The 20,578-nt window shown below is 63.9% G+C and overlaps 1 protein-coding gene across 2 annotated transcripts in view; it reads right to left on the bottom strand.

Moving 5' to 3' along the window:
• The window catches only part of FOXO6 (forkhead box O6), a 39,956-nt gene extending 19,614 nt beyond the window's left edge, over positions 1 to 20,342 (bottom strand). The window contains exons 1-2 of one of the 2 annotated variants that reach the window (XM_074850937.1): positions 20,139 to 20,342; positions 18,867 to 19,945 (exon numbers count right to left, since the gene is read on the bottom strand). In XM_074850937.1, the coding sequence (XP_074707038.1) occupies positions 18,867 to 19,304 (438 nt within the window). In that variant the 5' untranslated portion in view covers positions 19,305 to 19,945; positions 20,139 to 20,342. Of the gene's footprint in view, positions 1 to 18,866; positions 20,104 to 20,138 lie in introns of those variants that run through there. The other variant, XM_074850938.1, reaches the window with a different exon arrangement.
• Between the last annotated feature and the right edge of the window lie 236 nt (positions 20,343 to 20,578).

Genomic DNA, 20,578 nt, shown 5'->3' on the forward strand with positions numbered 1-20,578 from the left:
GGATGTTCAGCATGGCTCACCAGTGCCCTCCTGGAAGTCAACACCTCCTGCCAAGATCAGTTGCTCAAAGGTGACCAGGAAAGGGAATTACTGGTTGTCCCGGACACTTTCCAACCTCCCTTGGCTATTCTCCCCTTGGGAACACCGACTCCCCACAAGTCCAGCCACAGTCCCCAGCCCTTTGTGCAGGGATGGGGTGGGACACAGGGTGGGTGTCATTCTCCTTCCACCCCACAAGGTGCCCATTCACTGGGGTCCCCAATGCCAGGCAGACCCACAAGGCACCCTCAGGGAGCAGAGCATGGACCAGGCTCTGTGTGTGACAGGCAGGGCTGCCTGCTCCCCCAAGGCTGCCAGGCCATTTGCCTTGTCTGCCCATCCCTGGGTCTAGAAAGAGCAGCCCTGGGCCTGCCCCACAGCTCGGCTACAGCCACCCAAGGCCATCATGGGCCACCACACAGCCCTTCCACCAGTGCTCTGCTTTCGGGTGGCGAACGGCTGGGCACAGCAGAAGGCAGTGGGTGGGCTGAGGTCCTCCTCTACCTGCCTGCCAGAGCCGGCTCCGGATGCTGGGTTACCCGGGAAACGGCGGATGACATCGCAGGGGAGGCAGGGAAACTCTGCCCGAGGTGTTCGGGATGCCATCGCCGTTGCCAGGGAAACGGCAGGAGACATCCCGCAGGTAAGGGAGGGTGGCGAAGCGGAGCGGGGGGGGGGGCCCAGCGATGCACCCCGGCTTCATCTGCCTTCTCCTCCTGCAAGGGGGTCCCTGCCCTGCACCAGACAGGCACATGCCCTGGGGGTCCCGATAGGGTCAGCCCCACCTTGCCATCCCTCTGAGGCACTGGTGGGGGCTTTCCTCTTGGGGACATTGCCACCCCGCCTGGGGCTGCTCTGCTGGGCTGGTGGCAGCAGGGAGAGAGGAGCCACTGCACCCCAGCCCCAGCCAAGTGCTTTGGTGCCTGCTACCCACCGCGCCGCTGCCTGCTCACTTTGTCTCCCCACAGCGATGCCCAGGGACACGCTCCCCTGCCTGCAGCTCCCCACCATCAGCCCATCCTTCAGTGCTCTGCCGGGGGGCTGGCAGCGATCCCACCCCAGGGCACTCCCAGGTTGCCTTTGGATTAATCACAGTCTCTGCTCTTCCCTCCAAGGGCTCACAAACACTGGGGACGCCCCAAGATTTCTTGCGCTGCCCCAAACTTTCCCAGCTGTAAATCTCAGCTGTTTGCCCCCCACCAGGGATGAACCATTACCCCAGGCAGGGTGTCCCCCCTCTCCAAGCCCTATTTGATCACACAGGGTGGCAGGAAAGCCACAGCCGCAGCCCACCATGGTGGTCTCTGGGCTGCGCTTGCACACACACCGAGGCAACAGGGAGGCTGCAGGGGTCCTTCCAGACCAGGTATAAAACCAGCAGGACCAGGGGTAACAAGTAACCAGAGCTACAGTGGGGGCTGCCAGGGTAGGGAAATGCAGCCTCTGGCCCCCAGCACAGCTCTGAAAATGAATCTGCAACCACCCGCAGCCCGAGCAGGAGGCAGCACACCTGGGGAGGCAGCAGTTCCCTGTAGGATGCTGCAAGGCAACAGGATCACAACAATCCCCTTCTACCCGTCTCAGAGGAGTTCGCCACCCGAGGCAGAGCAGTTTTACCTATAATGGCAAAAATTACATCAGCCAGAGCTGACAGTCCCGGTGCCGCTCAAGGGAGGAGCCAGATCCACCCCAGCACCGCCACAGCCCCGTGGGGCCACTCTGACCCTGAGCGATGGGTGCTGCAAAGGGGCCAGCCCCCCTCCTGTCAGCTGGACTGGAAGGCAGGTGGAGATGCTCCAGGTCAGGCCATGCAGCATCCTCAGGGCTGTTTTTTTGTGCTGACTCCCTCTGGAGCAAGAGACCCTGAAAACCTGCCCTGCCTGCGAACTGGCAGCAATGCCAGGGGCTGCCGGGCTCAGCCGCTCGCTGCTGCAGGACCCTCCTTGGGCTCACGCTGCCAGCAGGGTCTTGTCTTTCTGTTGGAGGAATCAGACACTTGGAAACAAAGCCGCCAAAAAATAGGTGTCCAGGGAGGGGGGGTGGTGGTGGTGGTGGTCACAAAATATCCAAAAAGGGGCAGGAGGAACTGGTGCCCAGACCACCAGGAACAAATCAGCTCTGGACTGCAGGGAGACGATGCCCTGAGCCCAAACCGCAGGGGTTTGAACCCCATCCACAGCCCCCCGGTTGTTAATTTTGGGTTTTTCCTGGGGAGGTGAGGGGATGGGAACTGCAGCAGGGCTGGGGTGGAGTGCCATGGAGGGGGACAGAGGATGCCGGGGGCAGAGGGAGGTGTGGAAGCAATGGGAAGCCACGCGTCACTGCACAAGGCAGCTGCTCCCGACTCCTGTCACCTGGAAGCCCATCCCGAGGGTCTGAGCACCCGGGGTCACCCCAATACCTCCGAACTGGGGGGTGACACCTCCAGCAGCTCCATGGGGTCCCTGGGCTGTGGGCATCTGGGTACATCCTCATGCCCCGCATGCCAGCTCTTCCAGCAGAGGTTGGGGGGTCGGGACACCCCCAGCTCACTGACGCCGGGACTGTTTCCCAGGGGACCTGGCAGCCCTTCAGACGGCCGCCTTCCCCGCGGGGGCCCCCACCCGGCTCCCACGCGCTGCCGGCCTCCCGGCTTCGTGACACTGAGCTTTAATTGAATTAGACGCTGCTGCCTGGGCAGCGCAGCCTGCAAACCATCCTCGAATTCCTGGGCACGGCGCCCACTCGCTGTCTGCAAGCCGGTCCCCGATCCCCCCCCCCACACAAACCCCATCGCCTCCTCCCCCAGCGCTGACCTAGAACCGAGGAGCCTCTGACCCCCCCTTGAGCCAGCGGGTGGGGAGGGGGGTCCGGCCGTTCTCAGCAGGGCTCGTTACGCAATTAGCCCCGGTGAGCAATCGGAGGGTGCAGCAGCCAGGGGGGAGCCCCCCGCGCCTCTCCCCGCCGGGGTCAGCTGCGCTGCAGCAGCCGGTGAGCCAGCCCGTCCCCGCGCCAGCTTCCTCCGCTACAGAATGTACCGAGGGCCCCGGCGGCCCCAGCCAGGGACACGATGTGCTCCCCGCTCCAGGCCCTGTTTTTCCTGGCCAGGCTCCTGCTCCGCTGGCGGTGGGGCGGCCGGGCGCTGTCACTCAATGCAGCTTTTGTTCGCTCCGCGCTGGCCTCCCTTCACACCTCCATCCCACCCCTTCAGCCCCTCCGTGAGCCCTCCGGACCCAGCCGTGACCATCCCTGGCCGTGACTGTCCCCTGGCCTCTCCCGCGGCTCCGCCACCCCCTCGATGGCTTTTTCCTTCCCGGCGAGTGTGGCCAGGGCTGCTGGCAGCGGCGGAGGCAACGCCGTCCTGCTGGCAGGGCAGCCCAGCGTCACCAAAACCACAGGCAGCATCGGGTACCGGCCAAAGCACCAGCTCCCAAACACCATCCCCCAGGAGGGAGAAGGACATTGTGTCCCTTCTCCTGCCCACGGCCTCATCCTGCTCTGTGCACAGCCTGCGGTTAATGGCTCCATCCATAACTCACCCGTGTGTGTTCTCCGGGGCGCAGGACACAGCCCACGCGGAAGTCTCCCCTTGCAGGGCTCAGCACCACGCCGGCCCCATCCCTCCCCGTGCTGTACAGCCCTGCTTCCCTCTGGGACCCCCGAGGTGAAGGGGTGAAACCCATCCGCCACGGGGATGCAGGGAGGACAAGGGCACAGACCAGCGCATCCTTGAAGTCCTGACACCCACTGGAAAATGCGTATTTGAGGTCCAGTACAGCTGCTTATTTCAGCTTCCCCATCTTTAAACATTTCCTATAGTAAAAGCAAAGTAATCGCTACAAACCAAAACTGTTGATATGTCATTTAACCCCGCGGGAGCTGGCTGCTGGCTGCCCAGCGCTGCCGGTTTTCCTGCCTTCCCCTTTCAGCCACTCTGCTATCATCTGGGCTGGTTGACCCAAACTTGCTTTTTTCTTTGTGGAAAAAACCTCCGCACCAGCAAACATTGCCCAACTGACTCAAAACCAAACTCCCTACGCCCCAAACCTTCACTGATCCCAGGAGCTATCCCCATGCCCCATGGCTTGGCACAGCACGGCTGACACAGGGATCCCAGTGCCACACACGCTGGGAACAGGTACAAAGATTCATCGGGGTAAACCCCAAACGCTCAGGCGCAGCTGGGCACGAGGCCAGACCTCCTGCCCCACAAACGCAAGCTGTGGGGCCATACAGGGTGAGGTTGAATAGGAACCGCGTCCCCAAGAGCATCCCTACAGCCACGCGTGCCACCGCTGCCTTCCCAGCCCCGGGAGGGTGCGTCCTGCTCCCAGGGCTTGGCAGGGGGGCAGAAGGGACTTGTTCGCCCAAGCAGGGCTGCTCCGGACCCTCATCACCCTCAAAATCACCAGCAGCTCTGGCTGAGCCCTGCACGTGGACCTGCACGAGGGCAGTCGGCCGCAGGGCTGGGACCCCCCCAGATCCGCAGTCCTGGGGAGCCATCAATGACGCAACCCCCCCATGACAGCACCACCATCCCCCCCACGCCCTGGCACCACGGCAATCACCCAGGGACGCTCCCTCCATCCCTCACATCCCTGCCCATTGCCTGGGAACAGCCAAACCTGCTCCCACCCCCAGGCACCCCCAGTACCCCACGGATTAAGCCTGGTGGCATCGCTCCCCTGTCCCAAAGCCCCTGTTTTTTTGCCCCCGTTTTTTTGTGGCTGCTTTCCTCCCTGGCAGCGGGAGGGGGGGATCTTTCCTGCATCCGTCTGACAGCTAAGCCCCTGTCGCCACGGGGGCATTAGCACCAGAGCTGCAGGGAGCTCCCCGGGGAGAAGTAAGTGGATCAAAGGGTTTTAGCAGCAGACGGCTCCCAGACAGATCTGGATCGTCTTCAAGGCGGCCACTTGCGGCTACAAATGCACTTTCTGCCTGCAGCTCCCCAGCCAAAAGTTTCACACCGGCTTTATTGCGTTTAACCCCTCGCTGCTCCCGGCCTTGCAGGCGCTCGGGGCCAGGAGCTCCCGGCCCCACAGCCGGATCCTGGATGGATGGAGTCTCGACCTCCCTGGGTCAAACCCAGCCCTGCAGGAATGGCTGGAGGGATCGGGGTGCCGTGTGCTTGAAAAGACACAGTGTCCTGAGCTAGGCAGCGAAACGACCCCCTTGCCGGTCCTGCTCACCCCAGCATCCCTGGAGGATGACGAGGAGGAAGCTGAGGCACACGGCCTGGGGGGCAGTGGGGGGGATGGCAACGCTCCCAGGGGCACACACACCAACCCACTCCTCCATCCCCTGCCTGCGCCGCCCCCCAAACCCCTGGAGCAGGTGGCCAGTGACAGACACCCCACTGTCCCACCCCGCCACCCCGGCCAGCCTGCTCCCTTTATGGCACCCCCAAAGCCAGCCGGTGCTTGCCAGGCAGCGTGGCCGGGAGCCGGGGCAGGGAGAGGCTTTGTTGGAGTAATGCTGCTATGAATTATTCAGAGCGCGAGGATAATTATAGGAGCCCCCTGGTTCTGCTCCATCTCCGCAGGCAGGAGCAGGATTTGTGCCATGGATAGGGCTGGGGGCAGGGAGAGGGGACTCGGGGACCAAGGCCATCACTGGCCCCGTCTCCCTGGGGCTTTGCCATCATGGGGTGCCCCAGTGAGGCAGGAGGGGACCCTGAGCAGCCTCCTCCCTGCTGAGGAGCCACCTGTGGGTCTTGGCTGGGGTGGGCGGGCATGGGGCCCTGCCCCGGACCCCTGCACCTGGGTACCTTGCTGGGGCCTTGCTGGTTAAACTGGGAGCTTTGGGGAGCCAGGCTGGCCCTACTGCAAGCACTGCCCACCCCGTGTCTCCCCTCGCCGCTCCATGTCTCCTGTGGTGGCTGCAGCACCCCACACTTCCCAGCTCTGCAGCCCACATTCCATAGTCCCACACCCCAAAACTCCCACCACTGCATCCCAGTCTTCCCACAGCCCTGTACCCCACATCTCCCCATCTCGTTTCCCAAACCCCAGCTGTGGGGTGACCCCTCCGAGCCCTGCACAGGCATCGAGGCATGTCCCTGTCTCCTGGGGATGGGCAGCAGGACAGGCACAGAAGTACCTGCCAGGCCCCTGCTGCACATTCTGGGGGTACCCCCCATGCCAGGTCCCCACCTCAAAGCCCGCAGCCACCACCGCAAGCCCAGCACGGGGCTGCTGCTGCCACAAACCCTACGGCCTCGCAGCCGGCTCGGGGGCCTGGCAGCTTCCCCGTACAGCCGCTCCTTGGCTGGCGCGCTCAGGCTCCAGGATGGAAGGAAAACAAGAGGGGGTCAGCCAAAAAATACGCATGGAGGGTGAGCGTATCCCACCACCGGGATCCCAGCACTGCCTGGCCGTGAATGGGGCACGGGAAACCTCAGCCAGACAGTCCCAGTGCATGGGAGGACACCTAAGGACACGCTGCTTGGAAGCCAGGGGATGCTGTGCGGGTACCAGGGGGGCCATGCCCGGTGCCACCCACCAGCACGGGGTGGGGGGCACGCGTGTGCCCTGTGGTGCTGTCCCGGCAGCAGCGGGGAGGTGGCTGGACCACCTCTGAGCAGGCATCTCACTGGCACGACATGCGAGGAGGGGCCCATCCCGCAGCTCCAGAGGGGTCTGAGGCGGCACCTCCTCGCCGCGTCCCCGGGGTGAGCCAGACCCCACGGCGTGGCTGTGTTAGCTCCCCTCAGCCCGGCATCTGACGCACCCGTCTGGCATTTTCTCATTACACTGAGGGCTGCTGTTTCGCTGCGTGTGTTTGCCACAGCGTTGTCAGCGGTGGAAAAAAACTATTTTGCAGGCTTGGCAGCACACGGTGGGAAAGCAGGGTGAGCAGGAGTGCTCTCCAAACATCCATCACACCAGTGTGGGCCAGGACACAGGGGTGTGCTGGGAACCCCCACCCTGCCACAGCAGAGGGTGGTCCCCAAGGGACAGCACTGCACCCCCAGACCCAAGGGGGTGCACATCCCAACTGCTCATGCTGGCATGCCATGGAGCGAGGGGGGACAGGGGTTCCCCCCCAGTTGATGCACTTTGCAGTGACATCCCATAACCCACAGAGCACGGAGGGGTCGTGGAGGCAGCGCCAAGCACACCGGGGCTCATGGGCATTGTCACCCAGGCACAGCGGCCTGGCAAGATGGAGCTTCCCAGTGCTCAGGGTGCACTGGGCCAACTGGGAGTCCCACTGAAGGGCAGGTGGCAGTGCCCAAGCCGTGACTCCAAGGTGCGGACCTTACCAAGGACAAGATGCGTGGGGCAGGGGGCCAGCAGCCCCGGGAAAAGCCAAGCCCATGGTGCAGTGTGTGAGGGCACCCTCCTGCCTGCTCCTTCTCCCAGCCCCAGCAGCCCCAGGTTAGCAGGGGGGGCACAATAGGTATGGGGTGGGCTGGGTGGGGATAGGAGGGAGGTGGGGTGTGGGTATGGGGTGTCCAGCAAGCAGAGGTGGGTTTCTGGGTGTGCAGGTTCAGGGTATGGGGTGCACGGGGGAATTCAAGGTACGGGGTGCACAGCGGGAGGGGGTACAGGTTTGCAAAAAGCACTGTCTGGGTGGGAGTCTGGGCAGGTGGGGTGCAGGGTGCAGAGTTTGGGGTGCAGGATGCAGGGAGCAGAGTTTAGGGCGCACAGTGCAGGGTGGAGGGTAGAGGTTCTGGGGTGCAGAGTGTGGGGTGCAGGGTACAGGCTTTGGGGAGCAGAGAGGGGGTGGCAGGTGCAGGTTTCGGGGTGCAGAGCGCAGGGTGGTGGCCTGGCACGGTGCAGCACTTCAGGGAGGTTCATGCCGACACGGGACCCTGCGTGCCTCGGGCTGACATTCCTGCCGCTCCCACCTACACCCAGCAGCCACCCCACACCCCGGCCTTCCCGCTCCGCCTCGGCGCTCCTCGGGGCCAAGGCTGACCAGGCCTGCCCCAGCCGTGCCCGGGCAGGCTGCGCTCCCCCTGCCAACCCTGCCGGCTGCAGGCCAAGCCTGGCACAGCTCCCCATCGCCGCTGCACCCGTCCCAGCACCCTGCGTGGAGCCCAGGCACGTCTCCAGCTGCCTGGCATCGTGCCCTCACCCCAGCCCCTGCCCCATTCCCACCTGCCTGCCTGCCTCCGCCTTCCAGGGCTGCCCGTGGGGCGTGTGCCCAGCCCTGTTGCCTGTTGGAGCCCTGCGGGCTGCAGGCAGCTGCCTGGAAGCGAGGCATGCCGGGCACAACTGCAAGGATGTGGTGGGTCCCGGGGCTGGCATGGCGCAGGGTGGGCAATGGCTGGTCCCCACGCGCGGGCAGAGGCACCACTCAGCCTCTGCACCGGGGCAAAGGGCATCGCAGGGAGGAAATCCAGCATCCTCCATCCCACCACTTGGTACCCACAGCCCTGGGGACACGCTGCGGAAGGCATCAGCCAGGGGCTGCTGTCGTGCTTCTCGTATTTGCCTTAAAAATATGAAATCCAGCGGGAAGCAGAGCAGCCCCCCAGACCCCATTGCCCCCCGTCGCAGGCAGCCAAGCCCCTGCCTTTCGCCCGTGCGTAGATGAGCGCAGATGAGTCGCGCTCCGCTGCCACACACACACATTCACCACCCGGCGTCCCGCAAGAAATCGAACCAACAGGACCTGCAATTAATACCTGCGATAGAATAGAGCTGATTATAATTGGCACGATAATTGCGTTACACCTAGGGAAGGGTATAAGCAGAAAGCCCTGCAAAAGAGACTCTTTGTCTTTGCTTTTTTGTTTTCTCTCCAGCTCACAGGTAATAGCCAGGAATGGGCAAACCCTCTTTTAATGGACTCTTAACAATGCTGTAATTTCCCTTTGCAGGGAAAGTTTTCCAAACAGTCAAAGATTCAAAACAAAGCAATGATTGTTCCTATTAGCATTAAATTCTACTCTGGGAGAGAGAATAAATCAAGCAAGGGGATTCAATTCAAAACAGAACTATAAAAAATCCAATAATGATTTTTTAATATTAATAAGAAAAATATATTGTTATGCACCCTTAGCATTTAAACTTCTAATCCAATCAGCGCAAAGTGCAGAGATAAATCACAGCCGCAGAGGAGAAGGGAACAACCATCAAGCAGGCAGCAATAAAATGCTGTCTTACATCCCTGGGACAGGCATAGGTTTGACAGTCTCAAAAAAAAAAGCTGAAATTTATGAGCCTGTCGCTCCATAAGCTTGTTAATTCCTTCCCTGCATCCTCGCATGAGCCCTCCACCTGGGGCAGGGAGGGTGCAAGGGCCAGCTGCCAGCCGGGCAAGTTGCAGGCAGGAGGTGACAGCAGGCACCCTGCCTGCCTGAACCCGCCGGCGTTGCGGAGCTGGGGACTTGCCCTTCTTCATCCCGTTTAAACCTGCTCCCGGCAGCCGTCGGCTCCCAGCAGCTCCGGCTGGCTCTGCAGAAGGACAGGCTGGTCGCCAGGATGGAGCCAGCAGACCCGCTGCTAAAGGAGGTCCCAAGCACGGTCCCAAGCACAGTCCCAATCGTGGCCTCCCCACCTCCCCCATCCTTAGAGGTTGTGTGTTTCCAATCCCACACTACCAAACACATCCGAGAGCCTGGGCAGGCTCTAGGGATGCTCAAAACCTCAGCACACACTGATGTGCTCCCCACTCCCGCCAGCAGCAAGACACCAGCCAATGGTACCCACGTGGCCCCCCGGTCCCCCTCCGCTCCCCATCCTACGGGTCTGCACAGGCAGAGCAGCAAAGCATGAGGCCCCCTAACCCCCCCGCAGAGCCGGCCACCCCATTGGGCGAGGAGATGTCCTCCACTTTGCCAGGGTCACAGTCCAGGAATAATGCCAGTAAGGCTCCCCCCACGGTCGTGCCATCCCTGTTGAACTCGTTACAGATAACGGTCCCGCAATTCACCGCCGATGCAGCTGGGCTATTCCCCCTGATTTATCGGCTCCAGCAGATGATGCGCTGCCACAGGAGCCAGCGATGAGCCCAGACGAGCAGCAAAATGCCATAAAATGTGGCCAGAGCATCTCAGCTCTCCCCGGGTCCCCCCAAACCCCAAATCTTCGCACTCCTGCAGAAAGCAGCTACATCCAAGGGGAGGGAAATGCCAAACCACGGCATCAGGAAGGAGGAGCAGCAAAGCACCTGCAGCTGGCGGTCCCGGCCATGCGACGGCCGAGGACAAAAGACATCTCAGCCACGCGGGGAGTTCCCAGCCGTCTGGCAAACTGCTGACGCCACGAACCAGGGCGAGAGGGCATTTGGGGACAGGGGGACGGACACACCGCTCTTGCTTGGGAGCGCCCCGAGGTTTCATTCGCTGGCTCCCAGCGGCTCTGCTCCTGGGGGGGGCTGATGAGGGGGCAAAGGATTAATTACAGCTATTACAGGTCCAAACCTGTGGAGCATTTCTGCTCCACTTTCGCTTCGGATGGTTTGGGCAGAGGGTTGGGGAGCTGCTGCCAGGCTCGTCCCCATGCTCCCCAGCTTGGCACTGCTTGGGTCTCACACAGCCAGTGACATCCTGTCTCAGGGCAGCAAATCTGCTCCCCGAGGAGTAGAAAGCACCCAAGTCCTCCTGGCAATCTGCAACATGTTTTAAGGAAAAAAAAAAAAAAAAGAGGTGGTATAACCCTCCACCTGGTTTTTGGACCGAAAAGCAGCACTGGGAGCACATCCCACCATCCCCACACTGCCCTGCTGTCCCAGCCAGCCTGGCTGCTGGAGGAGATGCCAGCGGTCCCTGGGGTGGCACAGCCACCAGCACACGGAGCCGTGACTGGAAGGGGCTTGGGGACCTCGGAGAATGAGCAGCGTCACCACGCAGAGCACCGCGAGGCTTTCCCACCGCGCTCCGAGCAGCATCTGGCTCCCTGGCACGCAGCGCCCATCCCCGGCACCATCCCTCAGGGACCTCGGCAGCGCCAAGGCCGAGCACGGAGCTGGCACAGCCCCGCGAATGCCCGTCTCCTCTGTACCCCGGGGCTGGCCCCGGCTGCAGCCTCCTCCCAATCCCGCAGGAGAGGAGCCAGACACCCCGGGAGACACAAAGGCTGCCCCGGGGAGGGCGAGGGTGTCTGGCAGCGCCAGGCTGCCCCGCCGCTGGGCCGCGGGGAAGGGGATGGCCTTCCAGGGGGGCACCCAGAGCCCAGGGTGCCAGCATGGGGTGGGCGAGCAAAGGGGGGTTTGAGGAGGGGGTGGTTTGAACTTTTGAACCAGCAGGCAGGAGATCAGTGCATTACCTTAACGCGAGTTAAAAATAACCGTCTCGTCTCTTGAAATGAGCCTGTCTGCAATTACAGCTTGGCATGTCTGCTCCAGAGCGTCCCCGGGCTGGCACCGCGCCAGGTGGCAGGCGGCTCCGAACAACCCTCGCCTTTCTTCTCTTTCTTGGGGTTGGCTTTTTTTCTTTGGTTTTTTGGTTGTTTTTGGTTTTTTTTTCCCCCTTCCCAGCAAATCAAAGGTGGCTGCTCGGCGCCTTGGCTCAGGCTCCCCCCCCCACCCACCCAGTCACAGCCACGTCTTCAAAAGCACCCGGCCCCCGCGGTACCCACCGCCCCACAGCAAGGCCATGTGGTGTCCCCCTGCTCCCCAAGAACAGGGGGGACGTTGCCCCCAGCCCCTGCTCCCAGGAGGGCCGTGCAGCGGCGCAAGCCAGCCCAAGGCGTGTTCGAGGGTCCTTCCCCGCGCTGCCCTTGCGCACCCAACGCGCATCTGACTGCAACGTGTGGGCGCGAGCGCACGTGGGAGCGCACATGGCCAGCCCGGCGCACGTGCGTCGTGTGTGCACGCGCCGCGTCCCAAACGCACCCGCACAGGCGTGCGAGGGAACACGTGCAAATTCAGACGTGCGCGCACAGGCGGTGGGTGCCCTGCGGCATCGCTGCCTGCAGCTCCCCGTGCTCTGCCCAGCCCCACGGGCAGGCGCAGGCAAGGGTTTGCCTGCACCAGGGTATCCAGGTGGCAGAGCCATCCCCCCCCGCGTGCCAGCATTGCCAGTTTGGGAATCCTCCTCTGCCCCCCAAGCCCCAGGGGAGCAGCGAGCCGGGCTGCATCGCTGCTGCACCCCTGCCTTGGTGGGTACAAAGTGCCATCAAGCCCAGCACCCGTGCCTGGAGGGCCAGGAGGCAGCACAGCCCAGAAGCGTCCCCACTGCCCAGCCCTGGCACAGCACACAGCCCCGACGGGCACAGCACAGCGTGGCAGGGGGGTGCTGGGGAGGGGAAGGATGAGCCCCCTCCTTAAAACAGTAGGCACCAGCCATGCAGACCCCAACATCACCCCGTCCTGCTGCTAACCTCCCTGGGGCAGCTCCCTGCTGCTGCCCCCCACCCCACAGGATAGCAGCAGTCCTGAGGGGCTGGACACCCCACAGCCAGACCCATAGCAGGCGACAGCTCAGGATGCTCTGGGATGCTGGAGCATCCCCTCTGGGAGGGAAAGGACCAGCCTGCTTTGGGGGTCCCCGCACCCCCTCCCAGCGCCGGCTGCCTCCTCCTCCCCGCGGCGGGTGAAAGCAAGCTTTGTGCCGGGGCTTTCAGTTCTGGCTGGCGCCCGGCCAAGGCACCACATAATAATGAACAGATGCTGTCCAAAATGAGCTTCAGCGGCAGACAGGCGAGCCTCTCCGCGTGTCCTTCCGTAACCCAAAGTGCCTTTCACCTCAGCTCTAATCAGGCACCTTCAGCAGGAGACAGGAGCCGACGGGAAGTGTCGGGCTAATTAAAAGTAATGCGATCAGGGAGTGGCGAGCCCACCACCGGTGGGTGTGGGAAGGCAGGGGGGGGAGGCAGCTACCTCCTCTCAGGCAGGGGTGGGGTGCAGTGGGGTGGCAGGGCAAGGGGGAGACTCCATAGCCAGCTCCGGAGCATCCCCATGAGAGACCAAAGGGCACGGCAACAGCGGGGCTTGGGGTGGACCCTGGGGATGACGGGGGCAGCCTGGGGCTGGGGGTCCAACCGTGCCCAGACCCCGCTGCAGTGGTGGGGAGTGGGGATTCATCCCCTTCCTGCGTGCTGCCTCTGCGAGGACACGGTAGTGAGAGGTGTCCAACCCCCGCTCCCTAAGCCCAGGGGATCTCCCACTGCCAGCAGCATCCCGGCGAGGATCCCACCAGAATGGGAAGCCAGGCCAAGGAGCTCCAGCTCGCTCCCACATCACACCCGGCCCAACCCAACAGGGACACAGCCTCCCTGCAAAATATTTATGAGGCTTTTTAGGTACGAAGTCAAACACCACAAAATTCATTTCTCAGCCAAGGATGCTGGTCCTCCCATCACAGCACTGGGCAAACGGGAGGGAGGGATGCGCACAGGGACCTGCACGTGGGGATGGACGGAGATAACGCCGGGCTGTGAGCGCTCTTCTAGTCCGCAGGATCTTAACTGTAGTTTATATTCCAGCGGTTATTAAAAATAAAGGGGGGGAGTGGGGGGAAAAGCTAAGAGCAGAGCAAGCTGTTCATTTGGAGCCTTTCCCTTGGGTTTAATAAAGCCCCACTCACTGCTGTAGTATCATTTTTATGCTATCATAAAGCTGGACCATTTAGCAGGTTTGTGTTACTTCAGCAGTTAGCGCTGCATGAAAAGCGATTCCAGAAGAAGGGGGGGAAAAAAAAAAATTAGAAGGAAGATGAAAAACCTCCAAAAGGAGAGAGAAAAATGAGGCGGGAAGGAGGAAAGGAGCCTGAGGGATTCCTCACAGCCACGCCGCCAGCAGCACCGGAGCACATCACGGCAGCTCGGCGGGAAGCAAGCGGCTCCCCCATCCCTGCGTGAAGTTGGGGACAGGCGAGGAGTCCCCTGCTCCAGCCCCGGGATGATGAAGGGTCGGGTACCCCAGCCCAGCATCCCAGGGGACCCCACCTGTGCTGTGGGAAAGGATTGGGGGGAACCCCAGAGGCGTTACACCTGTGGGGACTGGAAAGCTGGGGCGGCTTATCCAGGGGCTGTTGGGGGATGATGCAGAGGGGTTTCCCTGAGGCGAAGGAGCCGGTGGCTCCTCCCGGCCCTGTTTGTCCCCCAGGACAGCCGGGCTCTCCTGGGCAGCTCTCCGGAGAGCATCGGGCTCTCCACGCTGCTGGAAAAATCTCCATATATGGAGAGGATGGGGAGCCATGAGCCGAGCTGAGCCGAGCTGAGCCGAGCTGAGCTGAGCCGCCCCAACGGGAACCCTGACCCGGCAGCCCCCACGCTCAGCCCTGTGCCCCGAGGCCGTGCCCTCTGTCGAGCCCCCCGGGGCCAGGTGGCATGCACAGTGCTAATCCCAGTGCAAATGGGAGTGAGCCCACTGTGCGCCCCCAGAAACTTGTCACCCCCACAGCCGTGTCACCCCATCGACCCCATAACCCGCTGTGCCACTGCCCCATGGTACCACCCGCTCCCTCACTAGCACCCAGGCTGTCCTCTGCGAGGGGAAAGTCGCCCCCATTAGTCCCAGGTGCTGGTTTCCAGCCTCTCCAGCCGCACTGGGCAACATCCCAGGCAGATGCACTAGCCCCCATGAAAGAGGGGAAGGGCAGGGGCTGGGGCAGGGGGTGGCATCAGCGACAGAGCACGCAGCACCAGGAGCAGCCCCTCTAAAGGATGCTCCTGCCGTGCCCAGCGGGGTTGTGCTCCGGGACAGGGCCACGGCTCTGCCCCCCTAGCAGTAGCTCCGGGGTCTCCATGCCCAGCGGGGACGTGAAGCACCCCGGTACACCCCAAACCCTTGGGCAGCAAGAGGCACTCAGACCACGCTCCCACCCAAACACCCTTTCCACCCCTTTTTCTCCCCAATTCATTTCTGTCCTGCCCCACAAGGGGAAGGTGGCATTTGGCGGGGGGGTGTCTCTTCATGGTGCTCCCGGCTCCCGTGGGCCAGCAGGACCTGGTCCCCCACGCCGGGAGCAGTCGCCACACTACCGACCCAGCAATATAAAGGAGGAGGAGGTGTAGGGGAGGGCTGGGAAATTAAGGTTTTCAGCGCTGTCAGAGCTGCATCAAACAGGCATCCACCAGCTGATTGCTTGATTGTTATATTTTGGATGTCAAACCGGAGCAAGCAGAAACCTTTAAAATGCATCAGTGCCGCTGCCTTTTTGACGGAGGGTGTTGGTTTCCCATTAACAAGTGGAAAGCGTGAGCTGGAGCAGAAAACTTCAAGCGCTTTGGAATTGATAAAATAACAACTCCCTAATTAAGCAGAACTGTCAGTCAACGGGCGCCTGCTGCCCTGCATCGGGAAGCAGCAGCAGCAGCTCCCAGTGCAGGAGCCCAACGTGCCAGCCCAGCCCGCTGCAGCACGGGGGGACGCGCATTCTGAGGGGGCAGCGGCCAGAGCATCCCCCCCCTCCCCATTAGACAGGGCTGGGTCCTGGTCCCGATGCTGAGCACGGCCGAGGTGTTTAGATACTGTGCCTCAGTTTACCTCACCATAAAACCAAGTAATGCAATGAGCAGCTTGGCAGGGAAGGAGAGGCCTGACCCCAAAACGCACCCCATGCTGGCATCCTTCCCCTCCGAGAGATCAGCCCAGGGAACACATCCCCGACAGACACATCGGACACCACCGCCAGGCGCGGGCGCAGCATCCCCACAGCGGGCTGGATGCGGGAAAGTGTCCTGCTGGGAAAGTCCCCCAGTGCCAGAGCAGGGCGGGGGGGTGTTGGGGAAGTCCTGCCAGACCACCAGCAGCACAGCCAGCACCCCGTGGGGATTGCTGTGCCCTCGGCCGGGCTCCCAGACCTCCACTGTCCGCTCTTCCCAGCGTGGGGAGGCTGCGAAGGAGCTAATTAAAGGAGCAGCCCATTACCCGAGACCCCCCTCCGACACCGCTGTGCTGGGTAATGAAACGCTTTAAATCCACCATGCTTCTCCCAGGCCTGGGGCAGGAGGGACGTGGCATCTCCAGGGGCTCTTTAATAAGCCGCCAGCAGCTCGTTACCACAAAATTGACTGCCCAGCACTCTGGGTGCTCCCCCGGCACCACCAGCTGCCAGCCAGCCCGGGGAGGGATGAGCAGGGGCACCCAGGGGGTCCGGGGCAGGGGACAGCCAGGAGGGACATGGGGAAGGTGCTTAATCCCTGACACACTGGTGTCCAAGAAGACCGCCAAGCAAAGGGGGTCTGTGCACGCTGCTTCTCACCCTGGGCTCTTGCCAGCCCTTGCACCACCAGCCCCAGCTGGGGATCGGGCACCTGCAGCATCAGGACTGCCCCAAGGTACCCTGCCCTGCCCTGCCTGCTGTGTAGGCAGGTCAGGCAGGGCGTTTCGCTGGGCAGCCCTAGGCCTGCCCGTCTGCCCTGTGACCAGCCCGAGCTCTGGGCCAGGCTGGGAGGTTTAAGCCACAGTGCCAACGCATGGGGGGCTGCCAGGAGGGAGCAGGCAGCAGCGGTGCAGCCCGGGCAGCAGAGCCGCCTGCCCGCAGCCCAGCAGAAAATAGGCAGAGCCACGGCGGAGCCACTCTGACCCGGAGATGGGCCAGGAAGGTGGAGAGCACCCCATGCCAGGGTGCACCCAGGCGACACCACCTGAGCAAGCGGCCCCTGAAAATGCCCCTTCGTGCCCAACAGCTGCTGGACCCCGAGCCTTTTCTCCCCTCTCGCACATCACACAGCACAAAGTCTCCAGGGACGCAGCCCCCTCGAGAAAGCCACCAAACCCCACGCTGGGTGACGGCGCTCTGTTGGTAGCACCCCGGGCAGTGCTGGTATGGGGACACAGGCCAGGCACCGCTCCTACCCCAGGGCACAAGGGACACCAAGAAGGGCGTGGGGGGCAAGGGACAGGGCTGAACAACCCACGTTGCTCCCACACGCTCCCTGGTGGAGGCTGTGCCAGGAGAAGGTGTTGGCCCTCCCGTGGCCCTGGGGACCCCCAGGGTGACAGCTGACACGTGGAAAGGCCACTCCTGCTTTCCCGGAAAGATGCCCTCAAGGGTCGCCTCTGCCAGGACTGATGCGAGCAGGCAACGCTGCCGTCACAGCCTGTCCTTGCCCAGGGGCCAAAAGCCAGTGCCAGTGTAGGCGGGACGGGAAGCCTGTGCCACCTTGCACACCCGCACAGACACACCCGCGCGTTGCCACTGTCCCCTGTGCAAGCCCCGGCACGCCCAGAGAGGACACGAGTCACTCCTCCGTCCTGTGCAAGCCATGGGTGGATCAAAACCCAGCAACTGCCTGTGACAAGGGTGGCTGCTGGCCCCACCGTCCCTGGCCGGAGTCCTTCCCACTCCAGGAGGGTTTTTCTCCACGGCTTTGGCTCGAGTGCCAGCGCCAGGAGACACGAGCATCCCCCTTCCCCGCTCCTGCCTGGCCACGGCTGGGCACACAGACTTGTTCACGGTTCCGTCCCCTCACCCTCACTCCCCCAGGCTGCCCTTCAGGGACACCCAGCTGGGGGGGTCCCCAAGCGTCCCACACCCCAGTGACACACACAGCTGCCTGGGAATCCCTTCGCTCCTCATTCCAGTCCTCCCAGCCACTGGGCCATAGCCCCGACAAACCTTCTCAACATGTCCCCAGACCCCATCAGTGTGCACCCTCCACTGTCCCCCACGCGTGCAAGCCTTGGGGAGACCCTTCTCCCTCAGTGCGTGCCCAGGGCCACGCAGGTCTCGCCCCAGGTGGAGGTTTGAGAGGCCTCCACGCAACCGCCGCTTCCTGCCACCTCCACAGCCCCCGACATCCTCCCTGGTGAATCTCTGCACTGGGGGGGCACCAGCTGCCTCCTGCCCACCCGTCACGAGTGGGGCAAGGCAGAGAGGATGCCCAGCCTCCACGCAACACCAGCTCCCACGGCCTGGCCACGGGTGCCGCAGACAGACAGAGTCTGGCCTCCCTGCCCCAAAAGAGCCCCGTTTGCAACCAAGAAGGAACCCCCAAGGCGGGCCGGGTCCGGCCACCTCCGACGGAGCCAGGGCATGCAGTGCCAGGACGGCAGGCTGGTATTAGAGCCCCCGAAGCCTCGTTACACACTAATCACACTGGAGGTGACAGGGCTTAGGGGAGGGCTTAAGAGAAACCGTCTCCTTTTTACTGACACCATCTGGACACAGGCGATCTGATCTCTTACCCCTTCCCAGCGCGGAGCCAGGCAAGCGACAGCCGGAGGGGCAGGGGCCAGTGTGACCCCCCCTCGGGACCTGGCACCCACCGAGCCCTCGCCCGGTGCTGGGATGGTTGGTGCGATGCGTCCCCAGCTTGCACCGAGCGTGAGGGGGATTACTGCCCACGCCAGGGATTTCTAACAAGCCCCCGGTGCCAGGCGGGAGCAGAGCTGGGGAAAGCCAGTGTGGAGCCGTGGGGGCCGTGTGCTGCCTGCGTGGCCCCCCAGGAGGGGGACGCGGCCCTGGGGAAGGAGGGGGCTGAGACAGGGGAGACACACTGGGTGAAAGCCAGCCCAGAGACACCTGTTTGGGGACAGCCCTCCCTCCGGCTGTCCTCCTGGGCACGCCGCTGGCACTCAGGGCCCACAGGCAGGGACAGGCAGAGCCGTGGCGGCGGGACTGTCATTCACCATACCCCGCCACTTGCGTGCCAGCGGGAGAGCCGGCCGTGGCCACCCTGCCCGCCACCATCCCCTCTCCGTGCCGTCCCCCGGGCACGATGGCGGCACGGCGCCCCGGCTCTGCCGTGCCACTCAGCCCCAGGCCAGCGGGTGAACCGGGGACAAGCTCAGCCCGGCTCCAACGAGCGACACCACGAGGCACCGACTCTCCCCAAAACTTGACTAAGCCCTTATCCCCCCCAACCGTGAGGAAAGCGGGGATCCCCCAAACCCCAACCGAGCCAGGGGCAAGCTCTGGCTGCCCGGGGGAAGCACCCTTGAGGAGCCTTCGGGAGCAGGGGGGAAAGTTGCGGTGGGGTTTGGGTCGGGGGGGGGTCAGGTACCTTCCAGCCGGCGGAGCTGTTGCTGTCTCCTTTATCCTTAAAGTAGGGGACGTATCGCACCATCCAGTCGTAGATCTGGGAGAGGGTGAGGCGCTTCTCCGGCGAGCTCTCGATGGCTTTGGTGATGAGGTCGGCGTAGGAGAGGTTGCCCCAGGCGTTCCTCCGGGAGGTCTTGGCCTTGCGGAGCTGCCCGACGTCCGCGCCGGGGGGCGGCAGGGAGGCGGCGGCGGCGGCTCTGCGCTCCGCCGGGGCCGCCGCGTTCTCGGCTCCCTCCCCGCCGCCGGCCGCCAGCGCCGGGGGTCCTCCCGCCGCGCCCCCATCCTCCTCCTCCGCCGCGAAGTCGGGGTGGGGGAGAGGCCAAGTGCAGGACCGGGGCCGGCTCTGCGGCTCGAAATCCGGGTCGATCTCCACCTGATGCGCCTGGAGCTTTTCTTCCATGGTCCCCTCCCCGCTGCTCCCACCCCCCCACCCCCCGCCAACAACCCCCTCCCCGGAGTTACGGTCGGTTTCCACCAAAAAAAAAAAAAGAACCACAGACAAAAAAAAAAAAACAACCACAAAAAACCCCAAAAACACGAGAGGGAGAGGAGTGCGAAGAAGGGCTCCAAGCTCGGATGGAAGGGGAGAAGGGGAGGAGGAGCCGCTCCGTGCGCCCGGGTCCTGGCGGGGCGCAGCCCGAAGTCCGGCGGAGCTCTAGGAGGCGGCTCTGCCCGGCTCCGCGCTAACGGGAGAGACGAGCCGGGGGGGACGCTGCATATTCATCGGTCGCCTCTCCAGCCCCGGGCGAGACGCGGGGGTTGGTTTTTGGTTTGGTTTTGGTTTTGTTTTGGTTTTTGTTGGTTTTTTTGTTGTTTTTTTTTTTTTTTTTACCAGCCGCGGAGCTCCGGAGTCGTTCCCGGCACGACGGCCAGCGGGGCGGCTGCGGGCGGGCTGGGCGCGGGGGCTGCCGCATCCATCGGCGGAGGCTGCACCGGGCTGGCGGCGCGGTCAGGCAGCAACAGATGAACCGGAGCGACCGGCGGCGGGCGGCATCCTCGGCCGGGGACCGGCGTACTCCGGAGCCGGGCGGCGGGGGGCACCTGGGCGGGGAGAAGCGGGATGGAGGTGGCGGGGAGGAGGAGGAGGAGGAGGAGGAAGGGGGTGGGGGGTGGGGGGAAGCTTTTGGCACGGCGGGCGCGCAGCCTCCCCCCCCGGGGCGGCTCGGGGCCGCGGCGGGCGGCCCGGCGCTAAGTCCGGCGGCGCGGCGGAGCCATGCTGGCGGGCGGCACGCACCTGACAGCGCCGGGCGAGGGCGGCGGCGGCGGCGGGCGGGCGGGCGGCGGGCGGGCGGCTCCCCGCCCCTACGCCCCCCCGCTCCGTTTCAGCGGCCGCGCACCTGCCCGCCGCCGCCGCCGCCGCCGCGCTGCCGCCACGGCGCGGGCGGGCCACATGCTGGGGCGGCCGCCGTTCGTTCGCTCGCTCGCTCGCTCCTTCCCTCCCTCCGCCGTGCCCGTCCCCGACTGCGGGCGCCGCCGTGACACAGGGGGAGGGCCCGGAGGGGCGGGAGGAGGGCGGGGGAGGGGAGTGCCCCAGCGCCGCGCGGGGCAGCGGCGGGGCGGGACGGAGCGGAGCGGGACGACCGCGCTCCCCCACCCCCCCCCCCGCTTCGCACCCCCCGCCCCGGGCCGCCGACCCCCGGCAGCGGCGGCGGCCCCACGTGCGCCCCGGGCGCC

This window comes from Strix aluco, chromosome 26 (genome assembly GCF_031877795.1).
Source record: "Strix aluco isolate bStrAlu1 chromosome 26, bStrAlu1.hap1, whole genome shotgun sequence".
NCBI lineage: Eukaryota > Metazoa > Chordata > Aves > Strigiformes > Strigidae > Strix > Strix aluco.